This window comes from Rhamphochromis longiceps, linkage group LG15 (assembly GCF_057381845.1).
Source record: "Rhamphochromis longiceps isolate RC_006_pf linkage group LG15, R_longiceps_female_GT1.1, whole genome shotgun sequence".
NCBI lineage: Eukaryota > Metazoa > Chordata > Actinopteri > Cichliformes > Cichlidae > Rhamphochromis > Rhamphochromis longiceps.
In genome coordinates, this window is record NC_140571.1 from 10684757 (window position 1) to 10703502 (window position 18746).

At 40.4% G+C, this 18746-nt stretch overlaps 1 protein-coding gene across 5 annotated transcripts in view; it reads right to left on the bottom strand.

Annotated features, from left to right (window-relative positions):
• Positions 1–17382, bottom strand: part of LOC146652142 (protein EFR3 homolog B) — a 32878-nt gene extending 15496 nt beyond the window's left edge. For 2 of the 5 annotated variants that reach the window (XM_085381458.1, XM_085381457.1), the window contains exons 1-4: positions 15724–15823; positions 4659–4735; positions 1618–1745; positions 807–957 (exon numbers count right to left, since the gene is read on the bottom strand). In XM_085381458.1, coding sequence (XP_085237584.1) covers positions 807–957; positions 1618–1745; positions 4659–4735; positions 15724–15808 — 441 coding nt within the window. In that variant the 5' untranslated portion in view covers positions 15809–15823. Of the gene's footprint in view, positions 1–806; positions 958–1617; positions 1746–4658; positions 4736–15723; positions 15824–16652; positions 16927–17197 lie in introns of those variants that run through there. The other 3 variants (XM_085381461.1, XM_085381459.1, XM_085381460.1) reach the window with 3 other exon arrangements.
• Between the last annotated feature and the right edge of the window lie 1364 nt (positions 17383–18746).

The window sequence follows — 18746 nt, forward strand, 5'->3', positions numbered from 1 at the left end:
TTGGGTTTATAAAAGTGTGCAAGACAGAATGACAGCGACAAGCTAGCATGTCTCATCAGCCTGCACAGATGACTGCAGAGCATCGGCCGTATAGTCTAAAGCTAATCTGATTTCCTTTACGTGTCCTCTCCTGACCCAGCAGACAGTGCTGATAGCTGCTTCCCACATCAGAAGATACTCATCACTTCTCTCTGCCTACCACTCCGTCCCTGAGCTCTGATCTTTCTCAACACAGTATTCTCTCAAGGTTAACATCTCTCGCCTTTTACCATCACGTCAGGAAAGTAAATGCACCCTGTCAATTTCAGATAATACCTCTAAATCCACTCAAATGGGCAGTATTTGCTGCAGCAGGAAAGCTTAGAAACTAAGACACATTAACATCCAACAGCTTGGGTGTGAGAGCATTTCTGTAAATTTATATCACTAAAACAGCTGACTTGTGTCTGAAAAGATAGAACACATTATAGCTAGGCAGGTTTTCTTGATTATTAAATTGTAAATCAACTAAAGAAGTGTCTATGTTTAAAATCCAATAATATAATCTGAATGAAAGGACTAACATCCAGCAACATTGCACCCCTTGATTTGTTTTCCATACTTTTACTATTTTATACTACAGGCACTTAATTCTGTTGTAGATATAAGACAAGTATGCAAACCTATTTTTCCACAAAGCAAAATTGACAGAGAAATGCAGCTACCAGTCTTCTTTTTTTGATTGTTTGTTTGTTTTTGGTGGTTCATTATAAACAATGGGAGTCATCAAACTGATATAATGCAATAGTGAAATCCTGGAAACTCACTGAGTTGGTTCCTAGGATCTGCAGGCTGGGTTTGTCTGACTCCAGAAGCTTGCGCACCATCTTCAGAAAGCTCTCCACAAACAGGTTGATGCTTTGGCAGTGACATGCCATCAGCAGCTGGTCCAGGGCTTCCATGGCTATGCACACATACCTGGAATGGCAAAAGAGAGAATAGAGAGTCACTTTAACCCTGAAGATAAATGTAGTCTGTGCCTGCAAGAAATCAAAATAAGATAAGCTTTCCCAGACAAACTCTGGAGACTGAGCATATTCAGCTGGACTCTGCCAAGTGTAAATATAATCTGTACAGGCTGTTTGCATTTGTGAGAATCATTGCAGGGTGCTCAGAGAAAAACAACTTCACTGGAATATAAAGTAAGTGCAGACTGAACAAACACATCACAACGCATAACCCAAACCAATCGTGTTCTTTTTTTATTAAAAACAGACCCATTTTCCTCCATGTCTTGTTGGTTATATTGCGAAGATAGTGACAGTGAGTTTCGAATGTAACGAGGAAACAGGGTCAAGAACACGCACGCAGAATACAAAGAAGGATTTTTACAGCACAGTCTTAAGCGCTTTGATAAGCTCAGATCTTATGCAGAGATCAGAACAAATCTCTTTGATGAAAGGATATTACAAGCACCACTTTTCCTATTACCAACAGCCAAGCCACCTCAAAATCTTCCCAGAATTTTTATGTTACAGCTTCAGTTGTGCTAGATTTAAATAAACTGATATGTGGCAAAGAATAAACACAAAAGACGCACAAACACCAAATGTTTAAGAGACTACAGTTGAAGCTCACCCGTATCTATGCCGAGCCACATCCCTTGACAGCCTCTCAGACAGGTAGGCTCCGATACGGTCCAGCTTCTCTGGAGCTGACAAGGCGTAGAATGTCAGCTTTTCCATGTTGGCCTTGACCAGACCATCCTAGGTGGGTGACAGAGGGAGACGGCAAAAGTGGGACACTTTGCAATAATCCAAAGGATCAGTTAACCCAGAATTTAAAAAAAAAAAAAAAAAAAAAAAATTGTCCGATGGGATTTACATACATGGGTTAATGTTCACTAACAGGCTTTGGCTCGGTTTACTTTTACAGCTTTTTTTATGTCAATGGGGATAATAATTTATAAAATTGTTGTTCCAGAAATGTTTCTCTAATGCAACTGTGTGTGTTTAGTGACAAATATAAATCTATTCATTTCTAAAAACCCCAAATCAATGAGTATAACTAGATCATCAGGTTTTAACTCCTACTTTTCCCCTTGACCTACTTTACTGCTCTTCAGTTTGGTCTGGGGGAAGAGAGAGCTAAAAACACCAACAGTCCTCTGAGATCTCACTTACATTCGGACAAGACCAAAGAAAAAAAAAAGAAAAAGAAGAAAGGAGTGAATGAAATAAAATTTGAAGGTTTTACACATCCGGACAAGACATGAGCGGTGTGTTACAAAAAAGAAAGAGTACACCTCATATTTCTGTAGCTTTTAAAAGTCACAACTGTTTTTAGTCTCTGACAACCTTTGGCCCACTTGTCTTTATAAAAGCGCAGATCTGTTATGGTCCCATCAAAACATTTCAATCAGGTTGAGCTTTGAACTTATACTGGGCTACTGCAACACCTTGATTCTTTTCCTTTTCCTCCATTCTGCTGCAGATTTGCTGCTGTGCTTGAGAGTATTGTCCTGATGAACGACCCAGTTTTATTCAAGCTTTAGCTGTCAGACATATGGCCTCATATTCGACTCTAGAATACTTAGTTGCTATACTATAGTTCATGGTTGACTCAATGACTGCTGCAGAGGTCCTTTGGCCACAAAACAAGCCAAAATCTTCACCCCTCCACCACTGCACTTGATAGTTGGTATGAGGTGTTTGAGCTTGATTTTGGTCTTGTCTGTCCAAAGGTCATGTCCCAGAAGTCGCATGGTTTGTTCAGATTCAGTTCCGCAAACATAAGCTGTTCTGTCATGTCCTTTTTAGAGAGGGTTACCAAGCGTTTTCCTGGTAACCCTGCCAAACAAGCCATACTTGTTCAACCTTTTACTAATTGTACTGTCATGAACTTTAACATTTAAATTTGCTAGAGTCTGAGATGTCCGGGGGGGGGGGGGGGGGGGGGGGGGTGCAGGAGGGGTGTCTGACAGTCTGACTTTGAGATGATACGATATCCACTGCTGAGAAGTTTGGAAACCACCCTGAAAGCTTTCCACTTGCGAATAATCTTTCTTCCTGTACAATGATGAAGTTCCAACTGTTGGCAAATGGCTTCATTCTCATTACTTCTCCAAGGTAATTGCTGGTGTCTTTCTTTCTTTGCTTTGTGTTAGCAAATTTCCACAACTTAAGACAACATGATTTTTATTGTCTTGATACATAAAACCTTAGAACTGGAAGAAGGTGTAATTTGTTTTTCTCAATATTGTACCCGCATTAACAGAAAAAAAAGTTACTTTCATAGACACTGTATAAATGAAAATGGGTAACTCTCTGTAAAATGATAAATCTTGTGATGAAGACATGAGCACCAGTGGAACTACTTATACAATCCAAGCATCCTGTACATAATTGTTCCTTTTCTTGTTATAAGTTATGAATATAATTTGCCATTTACACGCACAAAAAAATAGCACATCACAATATGTTCAAAACAACTCACTCACAGTTAGCTGGGGATGTGTCTCTAACCAAGGGACACATTTTAGCAGGATGAACAATAACAATGCCCCTTTTAATGTAAGTGCCTAAGTGGTAATGTCACAGCATGCACAAAAACAGGATGCAGTCATTGTTTTTATATATCTGAATTCAATCTAAGAGAGCACATCTGCTGTCATACCTGCGTACGAAGAATGCGCTACCAACTACCATCTTCTTGAAATTAGTTTAATGAGCAATAACCAGTTTGACTGTTAAGTTTACCTACAAACATGGCTTCTCATCCAAACCATCAACACAATTTTTAAGAGAAGACAGAAAAAGCACCAGTGAAATTAGTAGCTTTTTTTGGTCGCTACATTTCAGAATTTTCCAGTTTCACTACCCAGCCACTGCACATTTACAAATTAAATAGGACCTCAATTCTTTTCCAAATTTATTTTTTAGCAAAGACAAGTAAAAAAGAAAACAAATACATACAAACCTAAGAATACATTGCTATATTTAACTTCTTTACCATCAAGTATTTCAATAAATGCATATATACACACATTCACATGCTCACACGATGTGACACAATTTCGAGTCAACATTATCAGACTCCTTAATTATGCCTAATCTGCTGGAGCACCATTAGTTACAGACTCAGCCACTGCAGGTTTCATTTTGGAGCACAATAAGCAGGTGCACAGAGACAAAAAGCAGGGGGGGGGGAAAAGAGTTAAGTATAACTATGCCGCTGTACTGCAGACCATAGATCTAAAAGGTAAAGTGGGTTACTGCAGCAGCATTGAGGCAGTAATGAAGAGCAAATCAGCTTCTTCGTCTCAGCCCAGATTAATTCCCTTTATGAGTCATCTGCATCAGATCTCAGTAAATCAGAAAAATGGTAGGAAAGATGAGCTTTGAAGAAGGCAGTTATGTAGCTCAATATAAATCCTCCTAAATATAAATTGCCATAACTATTTATATTTGCAAGCAAAGCGACCACAGATGGATCCTACCAGCTAAACCTGGCAAAGCTCAATTTTTATCCTTAACGTACAATGACCCCAGTTATTTTTTATCCACAGATACGAAAGCACCAAATGATTTCTATATGTAACTCTACACTATGTAGACGAATGGTATTTGACTTTGACAACATGAGGTATTAATAAAAAAACAGAAAGAGTCACTTCTCACCTCTGGATCTTCTGGGAAGATGTTGTCTACCAGTCTCTTGTACCGAGGCCTGAGTGCCCCGCAACAGCCACAAACCCCTGAGGAAGGAGAAAATGGAGAGGAAAAACAAAAACAAGAGAGAAGTGCTCAATTAGGCTTGTGCAGCATGACTGATAGAAATACAATAAATCAGGTCTTTTTCCTTTTTTCTTTTTCTGGTAGTAGTATTAGTCTGCACTCTGTCAGCCAAAGTAATGAGGTAGTCTCAAATCAGCCACATTTCGGTACCGATTCAATGAACACTGCAACAAATGGGCAATAAAAAAGTCATTCCAGTTCAGCAACTAATGACTTCACATTATTGCTCTCTAGGGCTGCCACGATTTGTCGACTAGTCACGATTACGACTGATTTAATAGTCGACGTGTCGTTTGAAGCTTTGTAAGATCGCAAAAGACGCAGGAATAATAGCAGGATTTAAGAGTGTAATAACGGACTGAAACAGAAGATGGCAGCACAGCATGTACAAGGATGCCAGCTGCCGTTAAACCCCGAAGAAGAAGAAGCAGCTGTGTCCCAGAATTCATAGCGCGGCCCAGCTTAGTTTCCAACAATGGCGGTAGCTAGTTAGTTTTAATATTACTCTTATTATTCTTTCTGGGTCACAAAATAAACGTTTAACATATTTTCAGGCGAGAATGTAGCTGTGTAAACCTCAAATATCGGCTCAGTTTATCAGGACACCACATATTTTCAAAAGCGCTCCGACGTTTTCGGAGACGTCTGTTACCCACTAGCTCGATAGCTAGCCGGGGGCTAGGTCACTAGCGCCGTGAGAACACCGGACTCCCGGCAAATTGTTTTCAAACCCACCGCCGTCTTTCGCGACTCAGGTTAAATATATATGAGTCACTTAGATAAATTAAAAATGTTGTTGTTTGGCTTTTTTTTTTTTTTTTTGTATTTTATTTGTTCCTGAGTAAATCGGTTTGGCTGAGATTAAAGTTATAGTTTTTACACAGCTGAATAAACGTCAAGCAGACAACTGATTATCAGAAGTGTGAGATGCTGGAGAATATACTCCGGTGTCCTGTTATATTTTAGATAGCAAGGAGTTTATTAAACTTTACCGAAACAATCTGCAAATTTCATTAAAATTGAATAAACTATCATCTTGTCTTTATTTTTAGTTAGCACCTTAAAAGCTTAAAGCTGTAAGCTAATGATAGTTATATAAGAGCAGATGCTGCTGGTGCAATAAGCTGTAGTTTTACGTCCAGTGATGGTTGCTGCATTTTATTTTTGAAGGACTTTTTGTTTATTTTGGATGATGATGATGATCTGATTAGTCGACTAATCGCATAAATAATCGGTGACTAGTCGACTATCAAAATAATCGTTTGTGGCAGCCCTATTGCTCTCACAACAGAAGTAATGGCTGAAAGCTGGAAAAAAATAAGTTACAGAAAATAAACATTAACTTTAACAGAAGTCATACTGACCTGTCAGCAAGAAAAAAAAACACAACTGAAGCCAGGAAAATGGACAAAATGGATTTGTTCATATTTGTCAACTGACAATAGTCAGGCCGTAATATCATTAATTTAGCAGCATACATAAATATAAACGCATGAACTTACAAATACATATAGCCTGAGACAAATAAAAAAAAATGTGTACAGTAGAAGGTGACTTCATGTCAGCTTTTAAAGAAATTCCTATACACACAATACGCCTACTTCATGCGGTACGGGTATGACATAATCACTCAAACTTTTGTTTTTAGCGTTAAAAAGATTTATCAAACCGAAACTTTATGTCACAAAACACATGTCAAATCAAGGCGATTCTGTGGAAAGACACTTCAGGACACCAACATATGGAAGGAATGTGGTCACCAGACAATTACAGTGACAGCAATGCCACTGAGATGAAACAGGCACACACACGCACACACACACACACCTCGCTTTCTCTCAGTCAAGACAGCCTTAAAGAGAATGATGCAGCACAAAGTACGAACTGTGAACAGTGATTTTTTTCTGACTTTGCACTGAGGAGAAAGCAAGCCAGGCAGAGAGGCAGAGAGCTGACATGATTGGTTGAGGGAATTCAGCAGTGATGAGTCATAAGGGAGACCCTGTGAAAATGAAAAAGGGACACCCTCCAAAATTCCCAAATTACGCTTTTACCTTTGAAGCATACGTGCATTTTTCCCCCCATCTTACTTCCTTTAAACTCACCGTGTGAGTTTTAGAGTCATAAAGCTAGACGAAAAAAGTAGGTCATAATGCAGTCAGCATTGCAGGCAAGTAATGAATGGTTCTCTGACACAAATAGAGACAGGAGGTATTTAACGTTTATTAAAAGAAAAGAAAATCAGTGCACTAAGAAAGATTTTCATCTGCCCTTCCTTTCTCCCAACGTCATCTTCTTCCCTTTTCTTAACTTAAATTAAAAAGTGGTTTATTAATCATTATTGTTGCTGCTGTTACACAGACTGAGCAACGTCTCATGAAATGGCAGTAAAAAAAACATTCTGAGCACACAGACAACATTATTAGCGGTCTATTTGCTACACCTTTGCAATAATGGCTTCCATTCCATTTATAGACCATCTCCCAACTCAACACCAAGGTAATACATTTTTTTTAAACTACTACCAAAATCCACGTTGGTTGAGTGTGGAGTGAGTGCATATGAGAGCATTGGGGGGGGGGGGGGGGGGGGAATGGATGTTTGTGTCTGTGTGTGCCTGTATGTCTGTGTCTATATGTCAGGTTGGGTATCAGACGCCACCTCTCTGGGGACACCTCAGGCCCTCCAAGGTTTGGAGGCCTATCTCCGCCCACCACCACTTCCCCTGCCAGTGGCGGACTCCCTCAGGTGTCGGTGCGTTGGTGGTTCTTTGTGTCTGGGGGTGGGCGTCCAGGTACACACCGGCTCACTCCTTGGCGGCCGCTTATCGGGGCCTGGAGCCTGGGGCTCGCTTGGGCCCCTTCGGAGGTGGGGTGCCCCCGGCCTCTCGGCCTGGGGCTCGGTCACTCAGGCACAGCTGGGGGCCGGCGGAGCTCATGGGCGCGTCACTGCAACTCCCCCTGGCTTCTGCTCCGCGGCTGCTGAGTGAGCCCTCATCTGGGACTCTCCTCAGCTCTTACTGGAACAGTGGCGCAGCTGCCCCTCTGTTGGTCTTCCATGGTCTCTTGTGTTCTGGGGGCCTCTGGATGTCTGGAGTTTTGATCTCCTCCATACCCGCTTCACACCCCGGAGGACGGGGCTGTGGCCCCCCCACACACTCCCTAGCAGATCATTACATGGAGAAACCTTTGGAATACAAGCGCGCTGATCCACACAGGTATGCACACGGGTGTTCACTGCTCGTAGACCCAAATTACACCTTTCTTGGCTGCTACCTCGAAGCACATCTGTCCTGCGTGCTGCACAACAACATTGAATATTTAGTATTTACTGCTGTTTACACTTAGCTAGATTAATGCGATGGTGTTGTGTTTAGTATGTTGCTTTGTTTTTTTTTCTGCTTGTTTTCTATTCTTCTCTCAACAGGTGATCCAGGAGATTTTTATTTTTTTTCTCCCCCCCTTTTTCACTGTCCCTCTCCCCTTCTGTTTTTCCTTTCCTTCCTCTTTCTTTCTCCCTTTCCTATCCCTCACTCATGTCTGTCCCGTCTGTAACATCTGAAAATAAAATATAATAAATAATAAAAACAAAGATCGACCAAATGGACCAATACGGCAATGCCACGATGATCCATTTGGCAAAGTAAATCCATTGGGTATCCTTGCTGGTCTTCAGACAACAATTCTGATGGCTAAAGAACCAAATGGGACAGGTAAATAAATAAATAAATAAATAAACAAACAAACAAACTACTACCAAAAAAGCTATTTTCTGTTCTACAAACAACACCATCAACAACACTGCTCACACTATGCCAGAACTGACAAATATGACTTGCAAAATACTTTGTGAAATCCAATAAATAAGAAAAGCCTATATATTTGGACGTGACAACATTTCCCCTTGTTAAATAAATATAAGTGATTATAATCACCATGCCTTGGTGTTAGCAACGTATCTATTAAGACAAAGACGGGAAATGTAAAGATTTTATGCACTCTTCAATATTTGTTCATAACGAGTCATATCTGTATAATAACGTATTAAAATATTACTTGGTAAATATCAAACACTGATATCAAACCATGAGTGTGTAACACCCACGATATAACCACACAAGATATCGCAATACCATGTTGCATCAATTCTTTCCCTCATCCCTAGTGTCTTTGTTAGTACAATCATGACAGGAAATTATACCTAATTGTGTAAGCAATCATCTTCATTGGGACATGTGTTGCTGCTTGAAAAACTTCCCATCACAAGACGTTGTTGGAAGTCAAATATGTGTGAGAAGAGGTCATGCATTACCAAAGTTAATTATAAATGGACACTTTTCAAGCCTGAAATGTGAGACACCTGTACTCCCAAAGAAACAGGACTATCCAATCTAGAACTTAATTGGCACAATCAAACTGTAAAAATCAAGGAAACAAACATCAGCCAATGCACCTGAGTCACTGATGCTATCCCTAACGCTGAGTCCCTTCTCAAGACAAAAGCAAAGCTTTGGGTGGAAAATGATTTATTCCCAAGAGATGTGCATGCATGAGGGGGTTTTTTTTCTCAAAGCACAAACATATCAAAGTCACATAGTATAACAACAGAAAAATTAAAAACAAAATATTTTCACACACTTTGTCTTATCTTGCATTTTTGGCCAACCAACTTTTGAAAACAAACACATTTAACATTTTATATTAATTCCCAGTATTAAAAGAAAGAAAGAAAGAAAGAAAGAAAGAAAGAAAGAAAGAAAGAAAGAAAGAAAGAAAGAAAGAAAGAAAGAAAGAAAGAAAGAAAGAAAGAAAGAAAGAAAGAAAATGAGTGTTGAGACTATTTAGACTTCTGAGCACTGCTGCTATAGAGATCGTCATTTAGACCGAGCAACAAGGCTGTGTATCAACATTTAGTAGCCTTCTGCTACATTATCAGTGACCCACGCCTGGCAAGGCAGCTGCAAGAACAGATAAGATGTCCCTAATAGACCTTTTAATAAAGTTATCACTTTGAGTACTAAAAGCGCGTTTTTCAAGACTCATGTCTGCTCTCTAAGTTGTGTTGAACTCGGTAGGAGTTGTCATCCATGTGCTCATCTCAGGGAAGTGTGAGTCTACTCGTAGCACTTCTTCTCTTTCCTCTATCACTTCAAACACTAATGAGGCCTCTGCAACTCTCCCTCCCTTCCTGCACCCACCTAAACTCCATCCACCTCCTGTTCACATCCTTGCTGTATTGGCTCAGGGCATGAGTGTAGGAGTCAACACTGAATTAATAAAAAAATACAGTGGGTCCCTAGTCTCCAGAAGAAAGGGTACCGGACAGACAGAGAATGGGCAGGAGAATGAGAGAAAGACATATACAGAGATGGGAGTGTGATGGGGGAGGTGAAATGAGATGTGCTGAATGAGTCACAGATTAGTGCTACTTATTGCATCTGCTCTGTCCAGGACAAATCTGTCCTGTCCTCTCTGTCAGCTGCACATAAAATTTTTTGGGGAAAGTCATTTCTAAATAAACTAAATTATGTAATATATTGGCATTTTATTTCACACACCTGTGGTGCAGCATTTGGATATATCCTGCCTTTTCCCTCCTTTTTAAAAAATTGTAACCAGTTCTCTTTACTTCAGTGTTAGATCAACTGACTGACACCAAACAGCATATTTGTTTCTACAACTCAACAAACTTGATGAAAGTGGCTCAAAGAGGCCGATTACACCCACAGGTCTTTATAACATAAAATTAAACTACCGCCATTTAAAACATTTACATATTCTGCTTGCACTCTAATTGTAATGTGTATACTGCAATGCCGCTTCTCTGAGGAAATTTCTCCAGCTGATTTGCTGGCACAGAAATTCCTGTGATGTTTCAAAGTTGTGTTCAGTTTCTGTTATAAGGAATGAGGGCTGTTTTGTGCTTCTGCTAATGATGGGTTAGTTAGGGAGAAAAAAAACTTAGAAGGCAAAACAAAGTGGGTGCACAATGATTTGGTCGACAGTGATGAAAAGCACAAAGCAGGGGGTCTCACGACATCCACCCACGCTGTGCTGCAAGGTGACAACACATTTATGGGCTGGACACCGAGCTCCTCCACACAGACTCAAATAAGGAATAAAACCTACACAGCAAACACTGTGAGCAACACACTGACGAGCTTGAAACACAGGAACAATAAATCACTTGTAGCTCTAACACTAATACAACGACAAGGTGAACATCTATCGCTACTAATTGGATGTTAAGCTACACAATCTTCCAGCATGAAGTTATGAGTGGATATATACACACATGTAAGGGTGGGGGGTCACCATCCTTCAAATCGCCACAGGAAGAAGCCAGCCAATCACAATCTATTTTTATCCTCCTAACAATGGGCCGGTACATTAACAGATTACACTCTCCATTTCCCCCAGGATATCAGCTTAACATTTCCACTTTAGGGTGAGAGAGAAATGGAGAGAAGGGAGGACAAAACTGCACGTGGAAGTAAGAAAAATAAAGGCAAGCAAAAATACATAGCTACAGAAGACATGTTTTTGCATGATAATAACAATTTTTGAAAAAAAAAAAAACAGAAAAAAAGAAAAAATCCTCCACCCACTTACACAAACACCATGAGGTGTTAATAACTGCACTGTGGGTTCCCACATATCAGCTGTAGACACTAGTGCTAAATAAAAAAATAAATAAATAACAGAAATTATCTCAAAGGATGCTACAAAAACATACATGTGAATGCACAAGGTGGTGCATGACGCTTTACGCATCTTGCAGTGTCATCTGCACCTGCTGTCCCAAATCTGCTCTGTTGTGCCTGAAGTCACATGGCGGATAAGAGAGAATAAATACAGTCCTGACACCCAGCAACAACAATATTTAACACACTTAATATCTGCCTGTGTGTATGGAGGTGTGCGTATACTTGGGAAACAGAACTGCAGGTGCACATTCAGACCTCACCTTCACCTAGGGTCATGCAAAGCGGTGGTTTTGAAGGCCAACGCTGACACACAGGCATACAGTGACCTTGCTGTAAATATACATACTTCCCCAAGAAACACATCACTTCTCATGAGGGTTACAAAGCAAGCTGCCCTTCAGGGGTGTCATTACATAAGAGGGAGGGGGGAGAGAGACAAAGTCCTGCTATTTTTACATCAGCAAACATCTTCAAACGTTGTACTCACACAAAGAAATGCAAGCACACAGCAGAATCTGGCAATACGGAGAGCAAACGAGAAACGAGGAGCGCGTAAGCAAATAACAAATAATGAGCAAGCCCATTTCAACAGCTAACCAGTATGCACAGACGCTGTCACTGAGTTTGGGAATACTGTACAGCAGATGAGGAGAGGAGCAGAGTACATATCATAGAGAAGAGGGTGACAGCCTTTTGGGAAGTGTGACAGGGAATAAAAATATTTGGGGATGACATAAAAACTACTCAAATGTCCTGCTTATATATAACCATAACACTCCACCATACCTGCCCACCATATCGCTTAGGTATGTTTGAGGTACTGGAAAATATGGAATTTCATAAGGAAAACATCATATACATCAGTTTTTCAGCCAATTAAGCCAAGAGCCAGATTCACAGCACACATTCGATCAGTGTGGGTGGAAGCAAACATGGCTGGTGTAATCCGACCAACACACTGATGGCCAGACCCCGCTGCCAACAAATCTATATAACACAAGCCTGGTCCAACACACTATGAATCCCTTAAACCTGCACAGACACTATAAGCTGAGCACACTGTACAGCCTTCAGTTTGAAGCGCCTGTGTTAAAAATCCACTCCAAACCAAAACCTTACTCCATCAACAGTCTGCAATTCAAAGCAAAGCTGGCTACATTTTTAATTAACACTAATCAATTAACCATATATCAACATGCCTCAGTAACATCAGAGCCAAAATAAATGTCAAAAACCATCTGGGGGATTTCATCAAATCTAAAAATGATCTTACCAGAGCTTTTCTGTTTTTAAAGAAACATAATTTAACACATAGTATCTAAAATACTGAAGAATCATACATATATGAACACAAGGTTATAACGCAAACACCCAAAGTTAACCAGAGTTAGCAAATACTTAATACACTGACAGAGAACACACCCTGTTAACACCAACTATAACAGAAAGAAACATTATCAGTGATAGTTAGGAGTAAATAAGTGTCTATTACCAAACATAAACATCTTCAAAGCAGAGTCCCCGAGTAATCTATTACTGTAATGTAACAGTGAGTATCCTTTTAAGTGTCCAAGTTCTCATAAGGCGCTTTCAGGAGCTGCTACACTCTAGTCAGAACTGCTTTTTATCGCAAGAAAGCCGAGAAGGAAACATCTTTGTAGAATGTAGGAAAACAGGCTAAACGGCGGATGCCTGATATTACTCACATGTTTACACAGCCCAGAATGCACAGACCAATACGCAATGGAAAAAGGATTGTTAACCTTACCGTACATTAGTCGTGATGTGGAAGTCGCTCACTACGGCCGTTTATGTTTTCTTAATGCAGCTTCAGTTCCTCATGCAGACACACTGCTGTGCCTAGAGGCACTGAAAATGCACACAAACACACGCACCGCTCAGCCTGGGATAAATGCCTGCACGTGTGCTTGGAGCTAAAAGGCATATGAATGTGCACCGTGATTGGTGCAGAGGCTGGCTCGCTGCTATGAGTTACACACGCACAGTCTCCTTGCCATGCAGGCACACACACAGTCATTCACACACTTGCGCACAAAAAGGGGCTGAGAGGCAACGTCAGAGGAAAGCATGCCGTGATGACCTTGGATTTTCCCATTCTTCTGCAACAGTGCTCCTTCTTAACGGGGGCAGTGCAGATTTTGACATGCAAGCGTGCATACAAGCACACCAAACTCACTTATAATCTACCTTTCAATTACAGAGGGAAAAAAAGGCAAGGACTGACAGAATAAGAGCGAAATGTGCACCACAAAGATGAAAAGGGAGAATACCTCCTTCCCACACAACCCTCTCGTCTCCCTCTCTCCACCCCCTGCCAGCATCACTCTTGCCCTCCTCTCATCATTAATCTTCCCCCCTTTTCTGCTTTACTTAAATTCAGCTTTTCCTTCTGCACTTATGCAACCTTCTGCCACACTTCCTTACAGTAGGAAATGTGCGATTACATAACCATGTGTACTGATATTTGCATAAACAAAAGCAAATAACCATTCCTTTTAATGAAGTGACAGTTTACGTTTTCTCTTCCAGGTTTCATTTTCTAAAAAAAAAAAAAACAGCAGATAAATTCAACAGTAGGGCTGGGCCATATCATACCATTTATGGTAATACATGCTGGGCAACGGTGAGAAAATGAAATATTGAATATGGGTAAAACACGCATGCGCAATGCCTTTGTTTTCATACGCACATGGCGGAAAAAGCACGGCGGCGACAGAGAATGAGAAGGGCGAAAGCAGATCGTTGAATGAAACGGATGAACCAGAATTGGTTTGTAAAAATGCTGCAACTTCAGTGGTGTGGAACTGGTTTAGCTTTCATCCGTCAAATACACACCAAAGCACTATTTTTGGCAGAGTATGCTAGCGGGCCGTCGTTATTACCGTGTTTTTTGGAAACTACGCCACACTTAAAATCAATCCTTTTCTGAAAATCAGCAGTGCCCCTTATAATCCCGTGTGCCTTATGTATGAATTCTGGTTGTGTTTACTGACCTCAAAACAATTTTATGTGTTACACGGTGCTCGAAAATCTGTCAAATGTTTTAGTATGACTTTGCTAAGCTACGAACCTGCACCGCTTGATGGATTGTCGGAGCATTACAGCTATCGTAGGCAGGAGCCTCGTGCAGTGATGCGTACGGTGCTTTAACATAATATTACCGTATTGTGTGTGTATAACCTCTTTTTAATGTTTTGTGGATATTATACATGGTTATGCTGAGGATATGTCGGCCAATTTCCATTGGAAATGCCTTTTGATTAAACTGTCAGCAAGGAATTTGCATTTGCACTGTTACATTTTTTTATATAACTTTAATGCACATAAAAAACAGCTGCTTGTTTATGTGAAAATACATAGATGGGGTTTTTTTGCACTAATAAAGTTGTGGAGTTGTAAAGTAATTTGTCTAGTGTCAATTATATCGTCAGTTATATCGTTATCGCAAATTTTCAAATGTATGTCGTGATAAATATTTTTGGTCATATCGCCCTGCTCTATGCAACAGCGCTTGCTTCCATCTCACGAATGGCAAAGCTCATCACCAGAGCAACATGAATGCGCCACAAAAGCAGAACTTTCAAATGAATCCTATCTTTTTATAACTATTACCACAAAGCCATTAAAAAGAGATACGATCATCACATTTGTTCTAATGCACAAATTTGCAGCGGTTTGATCAGAAACCTCACAATACTGCAGTGCACTCATAAAAACTCAAATGCACACTTATTATGTATTAAGTGCTCAGTCTCTCTGGTTCACAGTTTTCAGTCTTCTAAGACGATCTTATAATGAACTAAACATCTAAAATAACAACATGTTAGGTGTTTCTCTCTTATGTGAAATAGTAGCAGCTCACAGGGTTTTAGAATGCAAAGATCCATCAATCAAGCTCAGTTCTGCAATTCCCAAAAGTGCATTATTGATTGCCAATGAAATCAGCAGTTGTACAATTAATTGAGGTTGGCAATAAATTGATTGTAGTAATAAATAAAATCTGCCTTGGTAACTGGGCAACACTGTTTAGCAGCACCTTGTATTATTAACTGTGAACAATCTCAAGCAACTTTGAGAGAGGCAGACCCCAAATAATAGTTTCCATTTTCACAATGACTTATTTTTAAGTAATGTGAATTTGGGAAGTATGGTAAAAACCAGCTATTCAGTGACACTAAGCAGGGTCCCAAAGACCACAGGGGAGGTGATGTTGTCACTTACCCTTGCCAACGCGATGGTCCAGAAGGGTACGACAGTCCAGTGCCAGCCTCTGAGTGGCCGGGACATCAGGCGGAGGCAAAGGCATGGTAGGCAACAGACACACACACACACACACACACACTCAGACAAACACTACTCCTTTCATAGATACAAAAACCTTTCTTCCTAAATCCAAACGTATATAATATAAACAAAACTTGGTTTCTTGTTTAACAGAACTTGGTTTCTGCACCTACACATAAAAGCTAAACTTCCATCCCAACACAAACACTCAAACCTAGAAACAAAACTTCTCCAAAAACTTTAAAATACAACTAAACTTCACCAAGACACCCCACTGAACACCAACTTGTATGTCCTTGTCACACAGCTTCCTTGTAATGTATGCCACTGCATACACAGGTTGTCCGCATTAACGAAGAGATTAGTGATTAGTCCTTCTATAGCAGCTCTGCTCCGTGTGCATCCCTCTCATTAATAAACATCTCACTGACACAATGGACCCCACTATCCAGCCGGGACTGCTCGCTGGGCGAGAGAGGGAGAAAGAAAGAGTAGGGTGGAGAGAAGCAGGGCAAAAGGGGCACTGTGGGATAGCCATTCAGTGAGTGGGCTTGAGATTCAAGGAATGCAGCCATGGATGTCAGCTAAGGATGCCAGCACAGGCAAAAGGTCTGCAGGGGATTTTTGGTGCAAGTTCACACACTTGGCTGCAGGACCAGATAGATCATCCAGCCGAGAAACAACAATGGGAAGCTTCTATAACAAAAACTTTCCTTCTATCTGATAGCAGTGGTTCATCGTGGAGTGTATGTTTATTGGTGTATGCATTTTGGGCTCCTTTTTTTGGTTCAACTTCATGTGGAGGACATGATTTATTACTCTAGGCAGTGATGGAGCAGGTGTAAAATAGCTTGCCGTTAACGCACCTGACATGCTGAATATCAGTCACAAGGAGGCGTTGCTTTTCCAGGATCCAAGAGAAGGGCAGATGGGTGGTACTTAAGTCCTGAGCTGAGTCTCCACCACTGCTTCGAAAATCAGGAAAGCTGCTGGATTGTCTTCGGCCTGCTGAAGTTGGAATGCCCAAATTAGCGGAAGCACTAATATATACTGCTAACACCGAGTATATCCGAACCGATCATTTTCCTTCATCGTTTTCCTAGCCAGTGACAAGAATATGGTGAAATTATCCTCCAGCATCTGGACAGAAATGCGAAATCAAGAGTTACCGGTTAAATAATAACACGTTAGCATTCCCATTCAACAACCATTTTCTTCTACAGCACTCCAGTACATTTCCTTGATTTCTTTTAAGTTTAGACACAAACTTGTCTCTACTAGGTGTAACAAGCCTAACTCCTACGATTCAAATGTAGGCATAGCTCCTAGCGAAGTATGCTAACGTTAACGTGGCTAACTATATCTATAGCCCCCCGTTATTTATTAATGTCGGAAAACATTTTTTGCTTACCATGAATTAAAAAACAGTTAAATCCCAAAAGTATGAGGCATGCGGACAGGTAACGGTGGACAACTTAACTAAAGTTTAGCTACGCCGGGACATCATTTACTTAGCCAGACGGCTAGCAGAGCAGTTGCTCCTGGCTAGCCGTAAATATGGTGACAGCCCACCACTCGATTGAGCCTTTAGTCATGTTAGAACATGTACAATTCACACAGGACCTGCCCCTGTCTTTGAATCACTGGATAAATACTGAGAGGGAAAAACATAAATTTAAACAAAGCTTTATTGGGTAAGATTCTGAAAACATAATAAGAAATAATACAGATTTATTGGAGTACAGAAAAAAAATACAGTACTAGGCGTAAAGTTACTTAATCTAATAACCTAATTTAATTTAGTCTAGTGGATGTTACTGATGTTGCAAAGCAGCTGGTAAGATTATAAAAGTCAAGAGGACACTGGTAGTCATTATACATGACAAATATTGGCTTTTTGTTTCCAGAGAAGATGCCAATACAAATCATCTGAATACAAATTCAAACGCCATACAGTGTTTAAATCAACTCCTCAAACGGTTTTCTATTCAGTGCTGGACTCCACTGGATGATACACTACCTTTCTTATTTCTTGTGCAATTCCCTTGTAAATTTCTGTCAATTTACAAACAGTGGGACTGATAAAGGCTCCCTAATCTTACCTTTTTTCCGTTTACATATAGAAAAATCTTTTAAAGAAATGAAATGTGGATGCTATGTGTTTGATGCATTTTCCAGCTGCGGATGGGGCATCCTGCTTTCCAATAGTCTTTCATTCTACCAGTTGGTGGAAGCACTGAGTCAAGATCATTTTTTTAGACATTTTAAAGCTTGTTATCGTCCATAATCACTCTTTCACTTTAAGATTAACATTGCATGAAAAATATTAGGAAGTGAACATTTAACACATTACTTTATCTGGCACCTTGTCAAAACTTGGTGCTGCCATTCACTCCTCGGGATCTTTTAGCCCTACTGTGCCATCAGTGTTTTATGTGGTGTTAGTTTTGAATAACATTTAAATGAATTTAATTACATTTAATTATTCAAATGCTCGGCAAGATATGGCCATAGTGCAGGTTGTGAGTCCAAACAGTTTGATTAGGTGCTTGTACAGCTTTTGAAGCGAGCCTTGAGGTCTGAGCATGGAAGCCTCTGTAAACAGCATGGGAAATCGATGCAATTACTGGTGGCTTACCTGAAGCAGTGTGTGTGCTGAGGTCCTATGCTGCCTGCTGATGACAACTGTTTTCACCTTATAGGTGAAACATTCAGGTACTTGTAATAAGGAATTGGGTTCGCTATGCCATATGGGCCCTCAATCTTTGGGGGTGGGGAGATCCATTGAGAAAAGGGGCCGCCTTCTCAAAGTATTGCTAAACATCTGTTTGTTTTCAAGCTGCTGTTTGTGAGTGAGCAGTAGGTATACTTATCCTGATGCCAAAACGAAATGGGTTCATGAAGTTGCCGTTTCAGTAAGTACTTGTAACTGATAGTAATTAGTGTATTTTGATGCAAGA